This window comes from Lissotriton helveticus, chromosome 2_1 (assembly GCF_964261635.1).
Source record: "Lissotriton helveticus chromosome 2_1, aLisHel1.1, whole genome shotgun sequence".
Classification (NCBI taxonomy): Eukaryota; Metazoa; Chordata; class Amphibia; order Caudata; family Salamandridae; genus Lissotriton; species Lissotriton helveticus.
The window spans coordinates 77,854,638-77,878,315 of NC_136059.1; the positions used below are offsets into that span (position 1 = coordinate 77,854,638).

General features: G+C 43.7%; 1 protein-coding gene and 1 long non-coding RNA gene across 5 annotated transcripts in view; one reads left to right on the plus strand and one right to left on the minus strand.

Annotated features, from left to right (window-relative positions):
* The window catches only part of EXOC6B (exocyst complex component 6B), a 1,580,787-nt gene that overhangs the window by 172,024 nt on the left and 1,385,085 nt on the right, over positions 1–23,678 (plus strand). For both annotated transcript variants that reach the window (XM_078674493.1, XM_078674492.1), the window contains exon 6: positions 4,964–5,168. In XM_078674493.1, the coding sequence (XP_078530619.1) occupies positions 4,964–5,168 (205 nt within the window). The remainder of the gene's footprint in view (positions 1–4,963; positions 5,169–23,678) is intronic.
* LOC144817728 (uncharacterized) overlaps positions 1–23,678 on the minus strand; it is an 891,613-nt gene that overhangs the window by 58,029 nt on the left and 809,906 nt on the right. The gene's annotated exons all lie outside the window — the stretch shown is intronic.

A 23,678-nucleotide genomic window follows, 5' to 3' on the forward strand; every position in this document is an offset into this window, starting at 1 on the left:
GACTGGAAACAAGCTTCCGAGGACTGGTTTCTGGCATTACAGCCGTATTAAGCTCGGCTTGCTTGAATCCAGTTGGAAAGTGAGCAAGGGACTCACGCCTGAGCATACCCTGCCACACTTATGGCGGCCAAAGCGGTACAAAAGGAGGTGGTGATGGACGGAGCATCTGAACCAATCAAACACTCACACCCAGTCAAAAGATCTGGGTTTAATACATCACCGTTCTTTAGCCCACTCTGCCACCCCAGTTCAGACATGGCTATAGGCAAATCAGTCTGACCCTGTGCCTCATGGGAACAGTCCAGCCCGAACTGCCAAAGAACGGTGATGGATCAAACTCAGATCTTTTGACTGGGTGTGAGTGTTTGATTGGTTCAGATGCTCCGTCCATCACCACCCCCTTTTGTACCGTTTTGGCCGCCATTAGTGTGGCAGGGTATGCTCAGACGTGAGTCCCTTGCTCACTTGCCACTGGATTCAAGCAAGCCGGCTGAAGACGGCTGGAATGCCAGAAACCGGTCCTCGGAAGCTTGTTTCCGGTCCAGGGAAAGCATGGCTTGGCAGTTCGGGCTGGACTGTTCCCATGAGGCACAGGGTCAGACTGATTTGCATATAGCTATGTCTGAACTGGGGTGGCAGAGTGGGCTAAAGAACGGTGTTGGATCAAACCCAGATCTTTTGACTGGGTGTGAGTGTTTGATTGGTTCAGATGCTCCGTCCATCACCACCCCCTTTTGTACCGTTTTGGCCGCCATTAGTGTGGCAGGGTATGCTCAGACGTGAGTCCCTTGCTCACTTGCCACTGGATTCAAGGAAGCCGGGCTGAAGACGGCAGGAATGCCAGAAACCGGTCCTCGGAAGCTTGTTTCCGGTCCAGGGAAGGCATGGCTTTGCAGTTCAGGCTGGACTGTTCCCATGAGGCACAGGGTCAGACTGATTTGCATATAGGCATGTCTGAACTGGGGTGGCAGAGTGGGCTAAAGAACGGTGATGGATCAAACCCAGATCTTTTGACTGAGTGTGAGTGTTTGATTGGTTCAGATGCTCCGTCCATCACCACCCCCTTTTGTACCGCTTTGGCCGCCATTAGTGTGGCAGGGTATGCTCAGACGTGAGTCCCTTGCTCACTTTGCCACTGAATTCAAGCAAGCCGGGCTGAAGACTGCTGGAATGCCAGAAACCGGTCCTCGGAAGCTTGTTTCCGGTCCAGGGAAGGCATGGCTTGGCAGTTCGGGCTGGACTGTTCCCATGAGGCACAGGGTCAGACTGATTTGCATATAGCCATGTCTGAACTGGGGTGGCAGAGTGGGCTAAAGAACGGTGATGGATTAAACCCAGATCTTTTGACTGGGTGTGAGTGTTTGATTGGTTCAGATGCTCGGTCCATCACCACCCCCTTTTGTACCGTTCTTTTTCGCTAAGCTTATTTTATGATTATATAAATTGTCAATTAGATCAGTGTTTTTCCTGTTACGTGCTGCAAAGGGGAGGGAGAGGCTATTTGGGAAATGGTCGCTTATTGCCATATCGCATGTTTTAAAAGTAAGAACACTGCGATAGTGGCTATTAGAAATCAATGCAAAATCTATCACTGAATTACAACCCCTACCATTAAATGTTGGTGCAAAAGGAACCTGTGGAATACATAGTTCATTTACAAAACCCAAATCCAGATTAAATAATAGATTATTAAGACAGTTCCCAACAGTCGTGTGTAAAAAATTGTCCAAACCGCAGCCGCCCGTATGGCTATTAGGGCATTAAAAACAATTGAAATCACCCACCCATAGAACACATCTCCCCACAGAACAATTATCATCAAAATTTGTCAGACTTTGTAAAATCTCTTCAAAAGCCTTGGTTAACTCTGCCTTCGGGATATTGTTATAAAAGTTAATCATACTGATAAATTGGTTTCCTCCCACTTTCAGTTCTAAAAACTGGTAATAATCAGAGTTGGTATTAGATTTTGTAACTATAACATTCAGTGTATTTGAAATGTAAGTGCAAAGACCCCCTTTATTTCTGCCCCTTGTCAACATGGCAGGAGTATGAAAGGTACGGAAGCCATTGATGTGAATATCTACCCCTTCCCAACACTCCTGGAGGCAAATAATAGTGAAGTTTTCTATAAAAGGTAGAAACCCTGGGTCATTAAACTTATTTCATAGCCCAGCAACATTCCAAGATAGGAAGGTAATGGTGTCGCCCTTTTCTGTAATCTCAGCTATATCATTGTCACTCTTATTTACATCAGAAGTACGGCAAACTATAGGGTGTAAACAATATTCTATATTCTGCCGGTTATCTACAGTGACTTTTCCCCCTTCGCTACCCGTTGGAAATACCGACAGTTTGCAAGGAATGCCTATATTATCCTTAAGGGAGTTAGGATCATTTTTCGTATTCACTTCTCCTGTTGCAATATATACATTTTGCCCACCCTCATCTACTTTAATAGATCTATTTTCACTATATTGCCCCGCTATTTCTCTTGCCTTTGCTGTGTTAGGGGTCCTAGATGTTACAATTTTTGGGGTAAGTCAATCAACCATTTCAAGCATGCTATATCTATTACTGGTAGGGAAGCCATATTCCAAACCAAAACCCTCATAATCGTATCCTCTCCTCAGGCCACTTACAGCAGAGTTCTCCACCCAGAGACTTCTCTGTTGATTATAATAATTTTTCTTGGGCGGTTCCTGGGTATAGAAATGAGTTAGGTTTAGTGGCTGTATTTTAGTATTAGTGGAAACAGGCCACCCAGCACAGATGTGCTGTACAGCTTGCTTATCCTGGAAGTTTACGATCACACAATCCCCCACGATATTTTTTCTTGTTCTACCTATCCAGTTAACTCTGCGTACTAGTAGGATCTTGCTTTGAATGTAGTAAGGTAAGGGTCTCTGGGCATTAAGCCAATGTATAGTTTTGTTTTTTAGTTCTATGAAGGATTTGCGGCTATCTATATCCAGCTTTGGGACCCCTGTCAACACTACAAAGTACGGAACAGATTCCGGGGGTAGGTCAATATTTGGGAGAGATGAACCCTGATCCACCATTTGGTTAGGTTCGTTTCCGCCCTTCCCTATAATCAAACCTCCCTTCCCTACAACATTTTGTTCACCAGTCATATTAGTTGAGTCACTTTTTTCCTGGGGGCTTATCGCGTTATCTCTGTACAGTTCGCTTTCAGCATCACTCCGGGGAATTCCTTTCGTCAAATCCACAACGCAAGACTTGGATATAGGCATCTGGATAGCCATCTGCGCGTTACTTAAGGCTTTAGTGGGAAAGGAGTTAGCTTGGGTTGTTGGATATACTCTAGGTTGGTTCTTTTTGTGAAGCTCTAGATTTGATCAGGTCAGTTGTTCAATTTTCTTTAGTCTCTCTTCAATGACCTTTAATCTGTCTGTAATTGGTCTAATAGAAGATGCAACAATGCCACCCACTTTAGCCCAAAACCCTCCATCCAGAACCAATGGGCCTTCAACTAAAACATTAGTCGATGTTATTTACTCTGTGTTCCAAGATCTAGGTTGGGTTGAACTGCCGATGTTTGCGTCGGGCAATTAACTTTAGGGCTTTTATCTTGTTTACCCCTTTTGACGCCCCCTCTTCGTTTCTTTTTTGCTATTGCTCCTAATGTTGTTCCAGTCGCAGTTGATTTAACTCCGGACTCTGCCAAAGTTGATGCACGGGTTGATACCCCGTCCGGGGGCCTAATCGCTACAATAGAGTTTTTACTGGATTGGGGATTAGAAAACCCACTTGTTGTTTGGATCACCTTATCATTAGTGTTCAAGTCGGTATCCAAACATGCTGGTGGCGGGAGGATATTAACTTTTACGATTGCACTGTGATCTGGTGTTTTTGCCAGCACAATATTACCCAGTGATGATAGTTTTTTGTGAGCGAAATCAAGAGAAAGTCGGCGCTCTGTGATGTCAATTTCTCTTGCAAGCACCGATGCAGCTCTAACAATGAAGTTGTCGAGAGTACCCACCACAGAGCCTCCAGACAAAGCCTTGTTACTTTTTCCTGTGCGACCTGCCATTCTCAAGCACTATAATGGGTCAGACACACCATAGGTAACTTACTAGTATGCAGTGATCTTCGGCCGTTAGAGGGGTGGCCCAACCCAGCCTCTGCAGACTCGAACGGGCTCAAATGGGCTCGCCATTGGCCCGGGCTTCGCCCGGCGTGCGCCCGCGTGCTTTCCGTGGAGCGGGGAGCACACGTGAAGAAATAAGCGTAAGTGGGAGGGGCGGGAAGAGGCACAGCTGAATGGAGCACGGGCTGCTGGTCCTCGCAGTCCCGCCGTCAATCAATGCCCCAAAGCAAAGTCACGAACACCAGGAAACGCACCACTGCGAGTATTTTTATAAAACATAAGCCCTATTGAAAGTACTATTCTCTTCTACAAGTATGTGTAAATCCTTAGGCTGTTTAAAGCATGTCTGTTGCAATGGCTAGTCTTTAGAGGTGACTGCTAGTTTAATGTGTAGCAGTTTATATCAAGTCTGAATGTGAATAATTTGGAAAGGAATCGACACCGGATATTTCTATTTCAGCGATTTGTGCTGTAGAAAGGAATCCTTCTACTGCGAAGGATCTCTAGGAATCTTGTGCAGGAGTGCTACACATTTTGTAGTCCTCTCAGTAATTCTGTTCTATTCGGTGGCAAACTCCATATGTTTGCCTGTTTAGGTGTCTTTTAGATTGCTGGTTACTGAGGCGAATAAATAAGATAGTACAAGAAGCTTAGCCACTAAAAATAATTTTGGGATTGGGTGTCAAAAGCTGCTGTGGGAGAAGTGGATGGAATTGTTCCTTTGCATAAGCAAGCAAGATTACTTCCCATGAAGCATTTGTAAGTAAGTGGAGGAATATTGTGGATAAAAACTTGTTACATATTGTATGATTGTTCTCATGACTCCAATCAACAAACTTTTGCTTCCAGGTATTACCCTGCCTTGAAATCCTTGGAGCACCTGGAGCACACACACCTGCCGCAGGTCAGCCATTACCGCTTCTGCAAGATCATGGTGGATAACATTCCAAAGCTGCGAGAAGAGATCAAGGACATTTCTATGTCTGACCTTAAAGACTTCCTGGAGAGTATCCGAAAGCACTCTGACAAAATCGGGGAGACTGCAATGAAGGAGGTAGGAAACCAGTTGACAGTACTTCTCTGGTGGCTTTCCCTGGCCTCTAGTGCACACTCTTAATCTGCCCTCCAGGAACCGTAGAATCAAAGAATTATTATTTTTGGTAGTGTCTGTAGAATTTAAACATATTATGCATTGCTGATTCTGTGTGTGCTGATGCTCTTCGCTGTTCATGTGATGTAACACGTTGGGGCTTATAGTGTTGTGTAATTGTGATTTGCATACATTTTCAAATGCAAACTTATATTAGTGCTTCAGTTAGCCTAAGACTTGGGTAATTTAGTATCTGTGCCAATACGTTATACTACATTGGCGTAAATGTGTAGGATTAAGTTGATAACTGTGCTGGATAATCTTGTATGATGCGCTTGTATATTTGACATGTTCCATATATATGCTCTTCTGACTAGTCGCTACATGTGTCATGTGTACGATCCGCTTGGGTTTTTGTTCATAAAGATCTTACCAATTAGTCACTGCTAACTCATAACCACTTTTACACCTTTTGTAATTCATTCCTAGACCAAAACTCCAAGACTATTGATTCAGTCATACACTGCTATTGCAGAACCTTGCATGGTTTCAACTCTACTCTCCTCTTTAGTGTGAACGTTGGTGATAACTATGCACAGTATTCTCTATGCATACCTAAGTTTCCTTATTTTGTGTGTACGGACCTGTGTACGTACGTGTGTGTACCCACAGTGTATTTTTCTGTTTATTACCATTTGTGAGTGTGTAGATGGCTTTGGTCATGCAGCTCCTCCCCAACAATAATAATAATAAATAGAATAATGTACTCAGCAGCTCTGTACCAACAATATATGGCTTGCTGTATTTCATGTACAATATTGCACAAAGAGTTCAATTGGGCAGCAAGATAAACTTACAGTAATAAGCCTTGTGAATATTGCCCAAATGTTTTCTTTTGATTCAAGAATGTAATAGTTGATGTGTGAAGCAGTATTTTCTCAAGTTAGTTACACTGTACTGTGGTTATAACATGACCTTTGACATTTAAACTGCAGTAATCAATATGTGAATTTGTGTTTTTAGTACAATTGTTCAGTTGTTTCAGATAATGTTATTTCACAGTTTCACTTGCATTGTTATAGGATATTGGGGAAAAAACAGTTAATGTAAAGTTATAGCTTCTTTTACTCTTGCCATATTAACATATTTTAAAGAAACCATTGTACTTTACTCAAAAACAAAGTCAAACGTACATGTATGGGTAAGAATTAAAACCAATAAAACAAAAAGCCCTGAAATTCCCAAGTTATGGTTAGCACAACAGTCCCCAATTTGTACGCCAGCCATGCAAAACCATAACTCTTATTTATGCATATATGTTGCGTAAGTTACGACTTTGGTGTAACTCTACAAGGTGTGCTTTCCCACCCACGGGTGAACTACGTTCAATATATCAGCGATGAATGTGAACGACAGATTTTTGTAGCCCCCAAAACACTATTTAGTGTGTGATGAACATAGAAACATTGCTTTTTTATTACTAACAAACCCATAAAGGTATCCTGGACACTGTGGAAACAGCAACAACCCTTATTTTGTTATTCACCGTATCTCACACACTGTGCTGAGAAGAATGCACTTAAGTTAACAGTATTTTTTACTACAGGAACAATCTGTTTCTCGGTACATCTCAAAGAACTACACATAATATATAAAAAAAAAAGGCACATCCTATATAGCGAGAATAAAATTAACATCTCTAGCTTTGTTAAAATGTCATTTAAAATGTCATCTAGAACCTAACGTTTACTTCTATGTGCTATAGTAATGGCATGGAAGGCAAAGCAATTTGCAGTCTAGAGTTTCTCAGGGAGAAGAGATACGCTGCATACCTTGTTGACAGCAAAGACTGTCTTTAGCAGCGGAGGCGCGAAGACCGTGTTCACCATCAAGGGCAAACACGCTGCGTTAGCAGTCAGTCATTCTTCCCCTGGGACTCCGTGGTATGATCTTCAGGAGAGACGTAGCATCTGTGAAGTGTACTGGCAGTAGAGCAGGTGAGACCATATCTGGCAGAATCTCAGGCAGTAATCTAGGTGAAGAACCTCTCCTGATAAGTGGTCAAGTAGTCGTCCTTATATACTACATTTTATCAGAAATTCGAATTTTCTGACATAAGTTTAAGAATGTTTGGCATAGATTATGTGTATCAATGTATGCATCCCAGATGTTTCCTTCTGAGCATATAAGGTTAAAGGATGACTAAACTGTTTTTGTTACATGTCTGTATGTTCTCTTAATTAACTTTGACTTGATGGAAAGTAGACAATTGACCCAGACAACTCTCGCATTGAGGTTTGTCTCTGTGTCATCAATCAAATGGCTTGACGCTTTCAGAGTTCTTAGAAATATATAGTCAAGTGACATCTGCGTTTAATGGTAGACAGGACAATGATTCAGCATAAATTGGGGAAGATGGCGACTTCCATTGTTTGAGAGGGGGAAGATGGTGACCTCCATTAGCCAGGGTGAAGGCAGGGCCTACATAAGATGGAGTCGGACCTTTAGGGTTATACGTCATATGACCTCTCCCACAGTGTGACAGATCACATCAGAAAGGGCATAACTGATCTTACAGATGACATGACACGTGATAAGACTATTAACATTATCAATGAGATGACGATGGAGATAGTAGGGTTTCTTAGGGCATGTGATGTTATTTAATGATGTGCAATCAGGGGATTTTATTTATTTGTATAAATCTTGTCACGCCATCTGCATCGCTTTTGGTGTATATCAACCTGCTTTGCTTACAAAAGAATAACCAGCAACTTTTCTTGGTTAAATTGGGTTAACACCTTCAATGCACTGAGCTTGCTCCCCCCCATTGACAGTACGTTGCTACTCAAACTTCTCGCCAAAGTTAAATCAGGTTCCCCTGATGACATATGCCCCCCTCACATTCTGAAGGAAGTAGGAACCAGTATTCCTGAGGGTTTACTTTCTTTATTGAATGGAACGCTCACTCAGGGTAAAGTCCCTGACAACTTTAAAAAAGCCCTTCTCATTCCCTTGATTAAAAAAGTAGGTGCCAACCCGCAGGACCTGCAAAATTATAGGCCCATATCCCTGCTGCCTTACTGTGCCAAACTTTTGGAGGCTCATGTCTGCAACAGCATCTCCAACTTTTTGGAAGAGTCAGAGTATCTTGCACCGAACCAGGCTGGTTTCCGCCCATGCCACTCTACCGAGGCGGTTATTCTTTCGGTGCAGAATACTCTGAGACGGAATGCGGACGAAGGAATCCATCAGGCTCTGGTGCTACTGGACCTCTCTGCTGCCTTCGACACGGTCGACTATAACATCTTGGTCGACCGTGTCGAGCAGGCAGGTCTCAGGGGCCCGGCGCTGAGCTGGATTCGCTCTTTTATCTCTGGGCGCACTCAGGCTGTCAGACTGGGACCTTTCACTGCCCCTACCATACCTTCCACCTGTGGAGTCCCTCAGGGCTCTTCGTTATCACCCCTGCTTTTTAATTTATATTTACGCCCCCTTCTGTACTCCCTTAGGAGGGCCAAGGTGACAATTTTCAACTACGCAGATGATTTGCAGCTCATCTTTCCTTTAAACAACAAGGACTCTGTGGTTGAATTTCAAAATACTATGTCCCACATTTTGAATTGGATGAACTGCAGTCATCTGAAACTTAACCCTGGCAAGACCGAATTGGTCTTGCCGGGACAGAGTGCTCTCAGTTGGACTCCTAGCTTTTGGCCCGCCAGTATGGGAGCCCCTCCATCCAATTCCTCTTCGGTCAAGAGCCTGGGAATACACATTAGCGAGGACCTTTCTCTCAAAAAACAAGTAGGAGCAGTTGTCTCAGCTAGCTTTTTCCAGCTGAAGAAAATCAAGAAAATCGCCTGCTTCTTTTCCCCAGCGGCCCTCACTCAGATTGTCATCTCCCTGGTTCTGTCCAGATTAGATTTTTCCAACAGTCTTTATCTCGGCATTCACATTGGAGAGCTAAAACGCCTTCAACTGGTTCAGAATCAGGCAGCCAGACTTCTCCTGAACCTCTCTAAGAGGCAGTCTGTCAGATCCGGCCTGAAACAGCTACACTGGCTGCCTGTGGAGCAGCGTGTGGCTTTTAAAACTGGGTGCATTTTATTCAAATCTCTGCATGACTCTGGCCCCCTTTTTATTAGGGACATGTTTAAGAGATACATCCCTTCCCGTAACCTCCGGTCTATCCACAAATCTCTTCTGACTGTCCCACCCTATAAGAGGAAACGTCTTGGAGGCAGCTGCTTTGACCATCTTGCAGCTGGCTTCTGGAACTCTCTTCCCCTCCACCTGAAACTGAATGATAACATCCTCAGTTTTAGACACTCCCTGAAAACTTGGCTTTTCACTCAGGCGCACTGCTGAGCTGCTCCTCCTCTTCTGTGACCTTTGCGTTCGTTCCTTCCTATAGCGCCATGAAGCCTCCGGGCGTACGAGCGCTTACAAATACATATTAACATTAACATTAACATTAACAATGCTATAGGAATTCCCCCCTGGTGCTGAACTGTGCAGAACCCCATTGAGCATGACGAGTTCAGCTCGTCATAAGCACACGACCAGTGTACTGCATGACGAGCTGAGCTCGTCATGAGCAGCGAAGGGGTTAAAGGCTGCTAAATCGAATACAGTGATTGCAGGATCTGTACAAGTAGCAGGCTACTGCAATTTAAAAGAAGCATCAAGGAATATTACAGATACCAAAATCTTTCAAACCGCATGCTTTAGCATAGTGTTCCCTGGCACTGAAGGAAAAGGTATATTGTGTGGGGATGTGCTTTTTGTGAAACTGCAGATGCTGTCACTCACAGCCATATTAGCTAATGTTTGGAGTCGGCTGACCCACTGCTCCATACTGTAGTGAGTGGAAAAGAAACCATGTATGACACAACAGACCAATGGATGTCTATATACAGAAGACAAATTTTGAGCAAATATTACATCATCCAGATAAACATATCGGTGTTGCATATGGGCTTGTTCCTATGCGCAGTGCTTCCATGCCCTCCGCTCTGTAAACGATATAGGCACTAGTGCCGGGCTGCCTTTCTTGTCGTTAGTTCACGGAAGTTATTATGCCATCTTGATAGACACCCAGAGCCCATTTTCTTCCAGGATACACTTTTAAAAAGTCCCTAGCACAGACGGGTAGGCGCATGTGCTAGTTATAACAGGATGCGCTACATGTTTTCTCTGTAGCTCATTCCACAAGACATTGTACAGGGGACCTATGTCAAGTTTTATTAGGAAACCAATATGGACAGACAAAAATTGTCCCCACATTGGGACAAGAATCTGTCCAAATCTTGATGGAGATCATTGTGCGCCTAGTTCACATCAAAGACTTAAATAATTTGTAGTTAATTGGTCTCATTTTGTTCTTAATCCCTAAATTGCGTTGGCTTAAGAGGCTGTACAGACGGATAGGAGATGTCTGCAGCGTATGTGACGTGGAGTGTATGAGTGGCTACAATGGATAAAGCCTGATTGAATAGGAATAGGCATAATCCTCTGCGCAGGATCCTGAACCCACAGGTCAGACAGTGGCTGTAGAGATTTCTTTTTTTCATACCCTTTGTGCAGTAGAAATACCTTTGAAGAGGGAATGGGTTTTCCAAAATGTTTACAGAAAAATGGTGTCTGATGCCTGGTGTGGCTAAGAGACCAACCGTAGAGCTGAAGTTGGATACCACAAGTTCCTAGGGCACTTTCTGTAAAAAAGTTTGTTTTCATAGATTAAAATGGAAGATTAGTCTTCCAGAGGTTTGGGCTAGAACACAAGACTGTCTTCTGGCACAAGAGTTCCCGAATACGAGGATATGTTGAAGACAAGCTTCAGATGAACACAAAGTCCTTCTGAGCCTGTAGCACTGAAAATTCTTAGTCTGGTCTGAAAATAGATAAAATTGGTACAATTGAAGAGAAAGGGGAGTAAAGTAAAATGGTTTCTTCCTTTCTGCCCTAATAGCTTTCAGACTGCTATGTCTAAAGTAGCTACAATTCTCTTAGTTTTTAGAGTGCAAGGCCTAACTAGTCCCTGTTCAGATAATCAAGGCAGGCAAAAACCAGACAACTAATGCTGTTAGTCTTCAAGGAGGGAAAAAGCAAGGAAATGCCTTTGTAATCCAACTAAATGTGAATTAACCCCTTCACTGCGGCGGCTATTCCGCCGCAGTGCTAAGGGGGCGGGGTGGGCGCATGCTGGTGACGGAACCGCTCCGTCACCAGCCGCGGTTGCGCTGTGCTCATGACAGATGCGGTTCCGTCACGGCCCCGCCTGCTCAATGGAACGCTCAGCGCAGGCGCGGAATCCGCGCCGCGCAGGCTGCCGAGCGGGCCGTGACGGAACCGCTCCGTCATCAGCACAGCGCGACCGCAGCTGATGACGGAGTGGTTCCGTCACCAGCAGGGGAGGGGTTAAGCCATATTCCACAAGAGCTGAATACAGAGGCGATATATAGAGCTCTTGGTCAATCATTGTGCTGGGATGTTTGACATGTGTTGTAGGTAGACAGCATGAACCTAGAACTGATGGCGAGAGAGAAACTCCTCCATTTGCTTTACGTCGACACCTCTTACAAGAAATTACTATACTGCATAGCCTTGGCCTCAAATTACCTTTCCCACTTGCGTATCGTTTTCATTATACAGATCCACTGGTAGTAGCTAGGAGTTGGTGTAATTGTGATGGATGAAAGGGCAGTGGAAGGAGATTGTCATTACCGTTATGGTATGGAAAGCAAAACCTAAGATAGTCCGCACGTTACTGACAAAAAAGAGGAAATTAAAGTATGGAATGGAGGTAGTGAAGGAACTGTTCCAAGAATAGCGTTCAGCCACTCAAGAGCGAGCTCTTTGCATTCCAGTTTCTGAGCGGATTGTATAGTAGGTCCGCAACATTAAATAGAAGATGTGCCCCAGCTGCAGCCTGGTTGAACTTCACAGTGGAATGCAGGTGCAACCAAAGCTGGTTGAAAACATACGAGTCGTTCACCTTGAAGATGCTATTGAAAATTGCATTCCAAATCTGTCTGTAAGATGTAAACTTTGTTCGCTCCTGGCTTCGAGTTTTTACAGTCAAACACGTTTTTTAATCTCGTCAAGTATACGATCCTTGTTCGGATATATCTGTGAATTTAAACTTAAATTGACACGAATATTGGCCAAGACAGGGGTTTCACTCTGCTGGGGCTGAACGGCATGGCCGACGTTTGCCGAACGGCATAAACCCTTGTTATACTGTAATTCCCCGCAGGCTGGTGCGCGCTGTGCAGGCTCCAAGGCACTAATCAAGACGCTGCTCTCATGCTTGAAATTATATTTACTAGCATGAGAGCAGCGCAGTGATTGGCCTGAGCGGGCTAGTATGACGCTTGGTCAGGTCCTAGGATCCTGTGCCCCTGCTCCTCCTGGCTGTGCAGCACAGCGCGGGTGGAGAGAGAAGTGAGCATGGCTGTTTGGCCTTCCTTAGACAGCTTGCCAAAACGTCATGCGCACTTAGTGTACACTACTCCCCTGCGGTCATTCTGGCCCTACCCCATCTTGGCCGACTTTTGTGGAGAAGGAAAAATAAAATGGTTTTGTCATTTTATTTTTTCCTTTTTTCCCAACTGGCTTTTAGCGGGGAGATGGTAGCGCTGCTCCGCCATAGTGGAAGTGTGGCCGCAGATGACACTCCAGTGCTGCTGCTGAAGAGGACGGTGACTGGAGCAGGAAGGCCAGCGAGCTGGACTGGTCACTCAGTAGTTCATAGGTTGTATAGAAAGGCTCTCCGTATTCCGTTTTTACTGATTTTTGTTTATTTTTTTTACAGATAAGACAGACTGAAAACCATCTATGTCAGTGAGAGAAAGTTATAGCTAGAAATCAATTATTTTGAACAACTGTGTTCCTAACTCAATACCCTAAAATGTCTTAGATATAGATAAGTATAGAACAGGCACTCTAACATAACATGATAAACAGAAAATGCTTATGTAAATCAAAATATTTATTTATTTATTAAAACAGTTTTTTTGTTTTATCTTTTTTTCTGAATTTTTGTATAGTTTTTTTTTTTTATTTATTTATGCAAAAACACATGAGTCGGTTGGTACAGAAACACAAAAGAAACAACAAAAAGGAAGACAATTTTGTCGAACAAGTACATCTCCAGATCTTAACATTTTGAAGCATACAATACAAGAATATAAATGAGCAAAATTGTTAAGAAAAACAGAAAAAGGAAAAGAAACCTATTGCTAAATATACTTTTCATTGAGGCAATCTCGATTAGATCCAACAAGAAATTATAAACAATCTAGATAAATCACCCCTTACATCTCCAGATAATTTGTGACTAATCCCCAAATCTGTTCCCCGATCTTCTTTCTGCGGGAACTCTTTAAGGCATACAGACTATGCTCCATATTGTGTATCGAAAAAAACCGATACACACAATAAGAATGACGTATTCAATTTAAAAACCAGAAGGTATTATTCGGGAAGTTTAATTTCACAGATAATGGTCTCGGATTCCCGGTAGGGTCACACAACCGTGTATGTAGGATTATCTATACATGGTGGCAACGAATATTCTTCGTGAGGCGGTCCCAGATTAATAGTGGAGCCAGCTAGGCGGTAATGGTGACGAGTAGATTTCAAGCGGTCAAAAGATATTATCTGATTTTTAGATGTATTTTAGAAATGTATTAACTGTCGCCACGTCTTGTATGTTGACTCGATCGTTTCACATTGTGAATTTGATGATAGTTTCCTTGAAAAAGCGATGGATGATGTTTGTGATGTTTCTAATCGGTGCTGCTGGGTCCAAAGGGGGTCAATGACCCCCTTTGGAGCCAGCAGCACCGATTAGAAACATCACATCTAAAATACATCTAAAAATCAGATAATATCTTTTGACCACTACCGGGAATCCGATACCATTATCTGTGAAATTAAACTTCCCGAATAATACCTTCTGGTTTTTAAATTGAATACTTCATTCTTATTGTGATACCTTGACTGAGCAGAAACCACAGTATATCGCCATTCCTCATCTCGTTTTTGAGTAGTGGACGGCTACCTGATGAAGGCATGTTTGCCGAAACGCGCGTTGTAGACATCTGCCGCACTGCCTGAGTCAACGTTTCTCGTCTATCGTAGAAGATTTGTATATATTTATATTTGTATATGAATTCATTTATGTGTCACAATTATTTGGATTTCTAGAACATAATCAATTTATTGTTTAATTCACTTTAATATCAACTATACAAAAATTCAGAAAAAAAGATAAAACAGAAAAACTGTTTTAATAAATAAATAAATATTTTGACTAACATAAGCATTTTCTGTTTATCATGTTATGTTAGAGTGCATGTTCTTTACTTGTCTATATCTAAGACATTTTCGGGTATTGAGTTAGGAACACAGTTGTTCAAAATAATTGATTTCTAGCTATAACTTTCTCTCACTGATTTATTTCCCTATGTTATAACTAGTTTATATATAGGGGTCCCTTTTTTCCTAAATGAAAACCATCTATGTTCCTGTCTATCTGTATTCATTCTTTTTTAAATATGGATAAAAACAGAAAAAGAGACAGATTCTTATGATGGCTTAAACAGCTGTGACGTGCAGGGGCGGCTCTTCTGCTAAGGTTGAGGAGCGGCGCCCCACTGCTCTGTGAGCAGTTGACAAAAAGAAAACTAAAATGATAATAACAGACATTATCATTTTATTTTTCCATCTGTGTCTCACCTGGTTAGGGGCGGGGTTTCACATCACCGGAACAGTGGTGGCACTCTCTTAAGTGTGCACAAATGTTTGGCTGGCTGTCTCAGGCCGGCCAAACATTCATGCGTATTTTGCATGTTCTCCACCCAGGCTGCATTACAGCCTGTGTGGAGAACATGCCCATGCCCCCAGTCCCCCTCTGAGCGACGAACCACGGCGCTCAGACCAATCACAGTGCTGCTGGAAGGCAGTGTTGTGATTGGCTGGGAGAGACTGGGAGCCTGGGGGCTTCCTGGTTCCTGCTTCCTTCCTGCTCCTGGACTCCACCACAGAGAGGACTGAGAGGAAGCGGCCGGCCTGCGTGCAGGTAAGTACTTTTTTTTTCCATTTAACCTCCCCTCCTGCCCCGCCGGTTAAGTAGCGGTCGCCACTGGTGATGTGTACAGGCATTATCGTAATATCTAGGTGTTTCCTATGAATCTATTGATTTATTATTTATGAGAATTCACAGCATTGAAGCTTGCCGGTATAAGAGTTTCAGTATACATTTATTGATTAAATGACCGTGTTAATATACTTGTTTTAGCTTAATTTTATAACAAATCCAAAAATAAATATGAATAAATATAAATAAAAATTCTCAAAAATAAATATGGATTAATAAGACAAAAAATGTCACAAAATCGAGGCCATAAAATCTGGAGCCCTAGCTGTAAACCACAGGCAATCGATTAGTGATCTATTCAGCGACCTTGCATTATCAAACTGTAAATGGCACTCGAAGATACTATGATACTTTCAGCAAGAATATGGCTATTCATTGATATTGGTTGTTCGAAAGAAAAATAATGTTGAATGTTTTCTGTGATTGCAACCTATATACTGTATACATTCTGAAAATAATAATAGTTTTATTTTAAAGTATGCATTTGATAGTTCAAAGCGTTTCATAAGGTATCAACAGGAATCTTTCTAGGCATCAGTAGCCTTTGTAGAATAAGCCACGTTGGTTGTGGGTTCAATGAAATTCTGCAATATTTGCCCCCGAACATTAAGAATCCCCGCCGACCAATAGCATTACTTTTTCTCCAAGCAGTGTCTGTTCACATATGTTTTTCACCCATCGCTAAATCAGAGGCCCATTTTTTAATACCCCGTGTTGTCTTTTTGTTATTGAGCGTGTTGCACACCGTAAATGGCGAAATTCAGCGATATGACGGGTTTGTATTTACGTAGCCACTAATCTTTGTATTTTTTTCAATGTGTGTGTGTGTGTGTATATATATACATATATATACACACACATATCTATACCGCGAGAGATGCATACTCACTGTGGAAAAAAACACGTTATTTTGTCAGTTGTATAAGTGTGGACATTTAAAGCTGACTTACATAGTGTTTATTTTTACGGAGAACATTTCAGCGTTTACTTTTGCCCTCTTTTTTGCTGATGTTCTTACCGTTTCACTTGAGAATAAATTAATTTTAATCCTGAAAATGTATTTCTTTCTGTTTGTGATTGACCGGCCTCTGCTTGCGGCCCTCCTGCCCTTCCCTGGTGGCTTCGCTTCGTGCCTCGCCGAGGTCGGCGTTGAGTATCACGGGCCCCCTCTCCCCAGAGGTAAAGTCGGTAATTACCGCCGCCTATTAACACTTGGCGCTATGCGCTGTATATTTTGACTTGCAAACCCTGCGCGCTGACAGGGAGGCCGCATCGCGTGTCAGATTATACAGACAAAACCTTATGAAGCCTTCGCCAGCGGGGCCAAGAACAACCCATCGCAAAGTCATTATCGGATAGGGTTTGAGTCGGGGCCGCCAAAACACCCCGGCCGGCCCTAAAATAGAGGGACGGAGCGCGCGCGCCGTCCAGGGCCCGACGCCAGCTGTCACTGCCTGGATGGACCGGTGTGCTCGCATTATTATGTCTTTTTAAAGCTGTTCTCTACTTGTCTTGGAGGCGGACGCCGTTTTCGCGTGCCAGATACAACAATTGTGCGGCGTAAGGACAGAGGAGAGCGGCTGGGTCCCGGCCCTGCCCCTGGCCGAGATGGGATGGCCATTTTCTTTCATCCTGCTTGTGCGCCATAAGACGGGGCCTCGGTTTATCATCCACAGATTTATCCTAAGGCTTTGAAAACAGCTGTTAAATGACAGTGCTGATTTTTAGGGCTGGTTTGCTAATAGGAACGCCTAGGCATTTTTTATAAACAAAATGACAAAATGGAAGCTCTGAGGTCTAGATCCTGGTAAGTGTATAATAAACGGAGGCGTGCCAGGGGAGGTTACCACCGTTGTGCTGCTGCTCCTGATTCTGGCCTGCCTGGTCAGTCTACACGTTAAAGATAGTCTGTTAATTGTGAAGATTGGCGCCAGTATTGTGTGAATGTATGTATCCCGGGAGTAGGGTTTACAGAGAATTGGAAGGTTCTCACCTCTGACCTGAAGAGCTGAACAAGATGGCGGCCACTGAGTAAAGGAAGCCTCCTGGAAGCAGCCTGCTGGCATTGGTTAGTGGGGCACATATGCCCCCCCCCAGGCACTGGACATGTGGTGACATTTCTCTAGAGTGGAAAGGGCTCCCTGGGCCAGGGGCCACGCTGAGCAAGGGCAGGACAAGAATGTGGCATGGAGGAGTGGCGCTGAATCGCTCCTTCCCTCCTTCGCCCCCATCTACACCAGCCTGGCAGGGCTGTGGAGGGTGAGGCTGGAGGCACGACAGGTGCTGAATTGGTTAGAGGTCTGGAAGAAATCCTTACAGCTCTGGGTAAGGTCACTGCACACCTGGGGAGTCCGGTAGAGCAGGCTGCTTGTGATGTGGAAACCAGGTTGGAGAGGTTGCCCACAGGCACAGAGGCCTCATTTAAGACCCCAGGCACCTGACTGGAGAATGTGGAACTCTGGTGCGGCATTCCTGGGCCTGTTGGGCCTTCCACGTGGAGCATCTAGTGGAATGTTCCAACTTGAGGCCAGAATTCAGAGCAGTAGTGGTGCAAAAAGCTTACAGACTCTTGGTTTGAAAGGGTGTGAACTGTGTTTCTTGGGGCCATTGAGCATAAGCACATTCTGGTCTTCCTCGCAGTGGCCTGAAGACCAAAGACCGCTTCAGGCGTTACAGTGTCTTTTTTGCCTTTGGGATATCGTACTTGGAGTGGACCTTATCAGACTGAGGGTGATCAAGAAAACCACCATGGCTTCACCAGTTACAAGGTAGACTGGTCTTATCCACCCAGTCTTTTGGTAAATCTTGAGTTCTCTGGGCAGCTCACATTTTTGCTCCTTGTGGCTTGCTCTTCTGTATTTGTTCTCTGATATTCATGAGCTTCCGGTGGTAACTGCCTTGTATCGTTGCATGGACACGTGGGCATGTGATGGAGGAGAAGGTGCTTTCACATCACCTCTTTTTATTTTTTAGAGGAAGTGTGCTAATCATCGCACAGTCTCACTTTTATTACCACATTGCATTCGTCAAATTCCTTATTACCCAGTTCCTTGAAAGTGACGAGGAAACACAGATTGATCCTGTATTCACCAAAAAAGAACCCTACTCATAGTCACAAGGAGATTTATATATATCAGTCAAACCTTCATTAAGCGCGGCAACTCCTCCGTTAGGGTCTCGAGGCACCTGTAGCTACTGCAAGTCGTATCTGCAAACAGAAGCCGCATCTATGTACAATTCAACTAAAAATTGTATCAGTCTACTCAACTACTTTGGGGATGCAGGGACAGCAGCCTGGATAGGTGTGTGAGAAGCATTTATAGGTTGGACAAAGGTGCACTTAACACTGTAGAAGGTCCTTTGGTTAAAAAAAAAAGGGAGATTAGCCTGTCTCATGGTGGGGACAAACTCTCATTGTAAGGACTGTGACTAGGATGACAAACTGGAAGGGTAATATGTTGAGTGTGGAGGTGGGTCATCACTCACTTAAGATGTTGCGATAATGTCTCAATTGATATCATAGATGATATTACTGTTAGTGCACCTACTGCTACTTTTATTCATTTTATGGGATATATTTCCTGGTTTGATAGGTTGTCCTTCGTATTCAGCTGCTTATCATGATTTCCTATCAAAGGTTACACTCTAGTGGGATGGTACCATTTTTATTAGTAACACATATGACCTTTGGCTCAAGCAAAGTTTAGTGAATTACTGCAAGATGCTCTTAATCTAAAAATAAATTCGCACAAGTTTCAACCATAATCCGTCTGTATCCATACTTGTGTTGGAGCGGTCATACTAGATTTAGACTGTCAAACTTCGTCATTAACATCTGCTCCTTATTGCTTAGGCTGCTCCTTTAGGATTTTGTTCTATGAATGATAAGGTAGTCATACGTGAGCACTTGGTCATACATGTCTATGTACTGGCATGGCGCAAGAGATCTATCTGTAGATCATCATAGTGGTTACTAGGAATCACTTCGATTGGTTCTGTGTTTTGCTGAACTGTAGTTCAGTACCTTTTATTCATGCCTAAATCTAAGATTACGCTTCCGGAAGAAGAGAAGCACATCTGGAATACCAAAGTTGATTGCAAATGTGTGTTTCTTTGGGGTATCACAACCGGTCATTACGACTTCTAGATTGGGTTATTGGAACACATTTCTGTGGTCTAGTTTGGTGGCCTGCTCGTGTGCGTTGCTTACTCAGATCGAAGCACAAATAGGAAGGAATGGGTGGAGGAGTTCCTATTTTACACAAAGGCAGCATTGAATGTAGCACAAGCCACACACCCATGCAGACTACTTGGGCTGTATTAAAATCAAAGCTCCAACTAGCTGCTGTTGCATCACAGTGATTCAGTGTGTATCTGGGAACCCAGCCACTTTCCATTCAGGTACTCCAGATCTTGCATGGAATCTGCTCACATATGCGTTTATCGTTTGTCAACAGTGCCACAGCAGAGGGGGGACTCGCAGTCCCGGACTTCGAGGCATATTACATAGTAGCACAATTGAGCTGGTTAATCCAGTAGCTCGCTACTGAGAGGAACCCGGACAGAGCACAGTGCCCTTTTGCGCCATCAGCTTGGAAACTAGCGGAAATATTATTAAAGATGCAAAGGAACACTGGGGGATACAACTGAAGTCAAGGTGGTGACGAGATTCTGGACAAGGTGTCTGAGGCGAGTGGGTAGCAGAGTACCCTATTCTCCTGACCTGCCTTTGGTCGTGCTTCAACACCTTCTGGGGGAGGGGGAGCGTTGGGCGGGACTAGAATCCTGGGTGGAGGCAGGATGGAGGTTAGTGGGATATCTCTAGAGCGACTCTGAGCAGCTCCATTTCGAAGAGTTACCGGCTGAATATGACCTGCCAGGAGGCCACTTTCTTATGCACAGAGCTGTCACATTGAGCATGCGGAAGCACTGTAGCATGGGCACCACAGAGCCCAGAGCGTTAGATGGCTGTAGCTATGCAGCACTCTTAGCAGGGAGGATACAAATGGTTCTTGCCTTTATAAGGCGTTTCGCAGTGATGTGCAGAAACCCCGGGAGCAACTAAGATTGCCGTGGGAGGAGGACTTGGAAAGGCCGATCCCTGAGACGTACTGGGAGACCATAGTAGAAAGGACCCCAAAAGTATCTAGAAACACAGGGTTCAAACTGATACTGTTATGTCCTCCATAGAGCGTACCTCACAGCTATGCGAATTAGAAGATATTTCGGAGTGGACACAGCAGCCTGCCCTAGACGCAGAGAATGGGAAGCACATATAATGCGCATGTTCCGGGATTGCCCTGCACTATGCGCATTCTGGGAATAGGTATGGCTGATAATGGGAGATGTCATTGATAAAGAGATACCGCAAACACCAGAACACTACATACTGGGGCGGTTCCCACACACAGCTAAGACGAAAATGACAGGGACATTTCAGGACCTGGCAAACATTTTGGCCAAAAGGGAAATTGCTAGGAATTGGAAGATACCAGGGAGACCAGGAGTAGGGACATGGAAAAAGAAGTTGGAAAATGGGCACGGACAGAAGGAAGACTACTGCTCAGAGAGACGAGATGATGCGTAGGTAGTATAGACAGGTCAAGAGCGTGGGAACGACTAGTAGGAGAATTAGCAGTCAACGGACATGAGGAGGAGAGGGTAGAAGCATCACTGCCCGCAACGCCTGCCAGGAGAGGGGAAGGACAGGGCCAGACAGAATAGAGAGCATTCACTCTGCTATATGAGGAGTCGTAATAGCAGGGGACATGGAGAAGCTTGGGACGTGCAAACACTATCTGAATAGAGGGCTAGCAAAAAGCGAGTGCAACTCATGGGGGGTAGAGGGGAGGAAAGGGATAGTTTTAAGTTACTGTTAGAAGAACCAACTTGCATGAAGGCAACAATGCATAGCTGACACCAATATGTAAGATATGTGATGCGAATACTTTGAAATCAATAAAACATGGTTAAAAAAATCGGTGATCAAAAACAGACTTTGCTCAGCTAAGCTGGGAGGCAGTGCCTCTATGTAACGCTAGAATGAGAGAACACGATCTCCATATTCATGCTTATGATCATTGATTATCCATTACCATACTTATATTGAACAGAGTGCAGTCCTGTCTTTAGGGAAATTGATAATTGTCCAATCTTTTACGGACACTTGTTGAGTACACACTTGATGGGTTGTCCACTTTACAGCATAGTTGTTGGTTACCACCAATCGAGAACTTGGATACCTGTAATTTGATGGCGTTGTCAGACAGCAGGCATCTGATTTGATATGATTGATTACATCTCTGGCATAAAAAGTGGTGGAACAACAATGGGGTATGGTAAAGTGGATACACGATATGTTGCGTCCTGTCTTCAGGATACGTACCTGATCTAATTCTATACTATTAACATTTTGTGTAGATGGGCAACCTATATGGTACTGCACTTGTATCTTAATGTGCTATAGGTATGTCATTGGCATTCGAACAGGACTCTTTCTTCCATTAATGGCCTCGCGGTGCTAATAGGAGTCTTATGTTAGGACAGCTCCAGTGAAGGACTCTGCTGTGGTTTTTGAGTGTCAACAGGTTTTCCAGATGGCATTATAGTAGCATACTTCACTTGCTTTCCTTTAAAGTAATAAACTCCGGGCCCTAAATTATACACAACAGTGCGTGGAATGAAGGCATGAGCTTTCCATGTTGTCTTCCATGCATTGTTGTCAGCATTTATGCCTACGTATGTTGCACTTCTTGTAAATAATTAAAATTCTCAGTGCTCAGCGTATAATAGTGTGTGGCCTACTGCTTTCATCATGCAGGTTGGCAATAAATTTCGCACAAAATTCGACTTTAGTAGCTGGTGAGTCGAGAGACCCAGCACAACATGGGGGCGTTTTGAGTAACATTTGACCATTTTGGAGTGTTGCATATCATAGCACACACGCACTTAACCCAGTTGAATATCAACAGAAATTATAACAGAAATGCGGTGTAAAAATTTTGGAATCTACATTGTGTTTACTTTACGTTCCACCTCCGTTGCATTGATTGATGTACTGGATATCGTCATCAATAAGTTTACACCTTTGTCCATTTACTTCGGAAAATCAGTACCGTTACAGTGAACTTGATTATTTGCCCTGAGGAAGCCCAAAACGGGCAAAACGCGTTGGCTGTCTTTCTGATCATCCTGTACCAAGAATATTGGCTGCCTTTTTTAACATCTTGTACCAAGAGGATACATTAAAAAGAACTTTTTTCACATCATTGAAGGACATTTGCTTCGTTTTGGTGTATTGGAGTATTGTACAATTACTTTTATTTGCTGCCTCTGTATTGGCTTGTTGTTTGTTTGTATGTTCATGGTTCTGTGGCAGTGGACCAGAGAGGTGGGCAGCATTTGCAGAGCAATCTACTGTGATTTCTGTGTACAGTCAGGTGGTGCAACTAATAATTCCTTACTGCCATTTTTTGCTGCTTTGTTGTATGCTTTGTATTGTCACGCGTTCTGATGTTACGAAGCAATACTTGCATGACACTCAACTTTAACTATAGGAAACAATGTTATATATACTTTTAACATTGCTGTCTCTATTGTCTTTCGCAATGCCAACATGGCAACGCCAATAGCAGCTACCACGAAGGAAAAGCGTAGCATTAGATAAGGCAGCGAGGCATCCGCCACATGGCCCATTGGCGAAAAGTTTTGGGAGTGTGTGAGGGGAGAGCCAAGGGCATCACTAAATCTGCCTTTCTGCGCCTTTTGTGTTGTGACGGAGCATCAGGTGTTAGATGGGGGGTGGGGAATATGATGCGTTAGTGGGAGCAAGCCTAAGTGTGCAAGCCCACTCAACACCAAGTCATTCACTCCAGTGGAGTGCTAAACAAGTAAGGAAAAAAAGTTGTTAATGATTACAGCAGTAGAAGGCTACACCCTAGCCAATCAAAAGCAAGTGTAAACAAGCTTTTCTTCAGGGCAGGGACAAATACAATGTACAGAAGCAGCCATCCAGCAAAGAGCAGGGAAATCTAACTATAAGCAAGGACTGGCTCTGTGCAGTATTATATTCAATTCTGCCTGCAACAGACAGCTGGAGCTCTGTTGCAAGACTGCAAAAACATGTGTAATATATAATGAAAAAGGACACTATGCCTGGAATGACATTTTAGCCCTATGCCAAAGGAACTTTATCCCAAGTTTGTGCATATTACATTTGTGCATGGCTGTTAGAAATGGGGGGGTCTATAGTTTGCAGTGGTATACACCCCAAGTAAGGACCCTTCCTTCTAGTCAGGGTAAGGGGA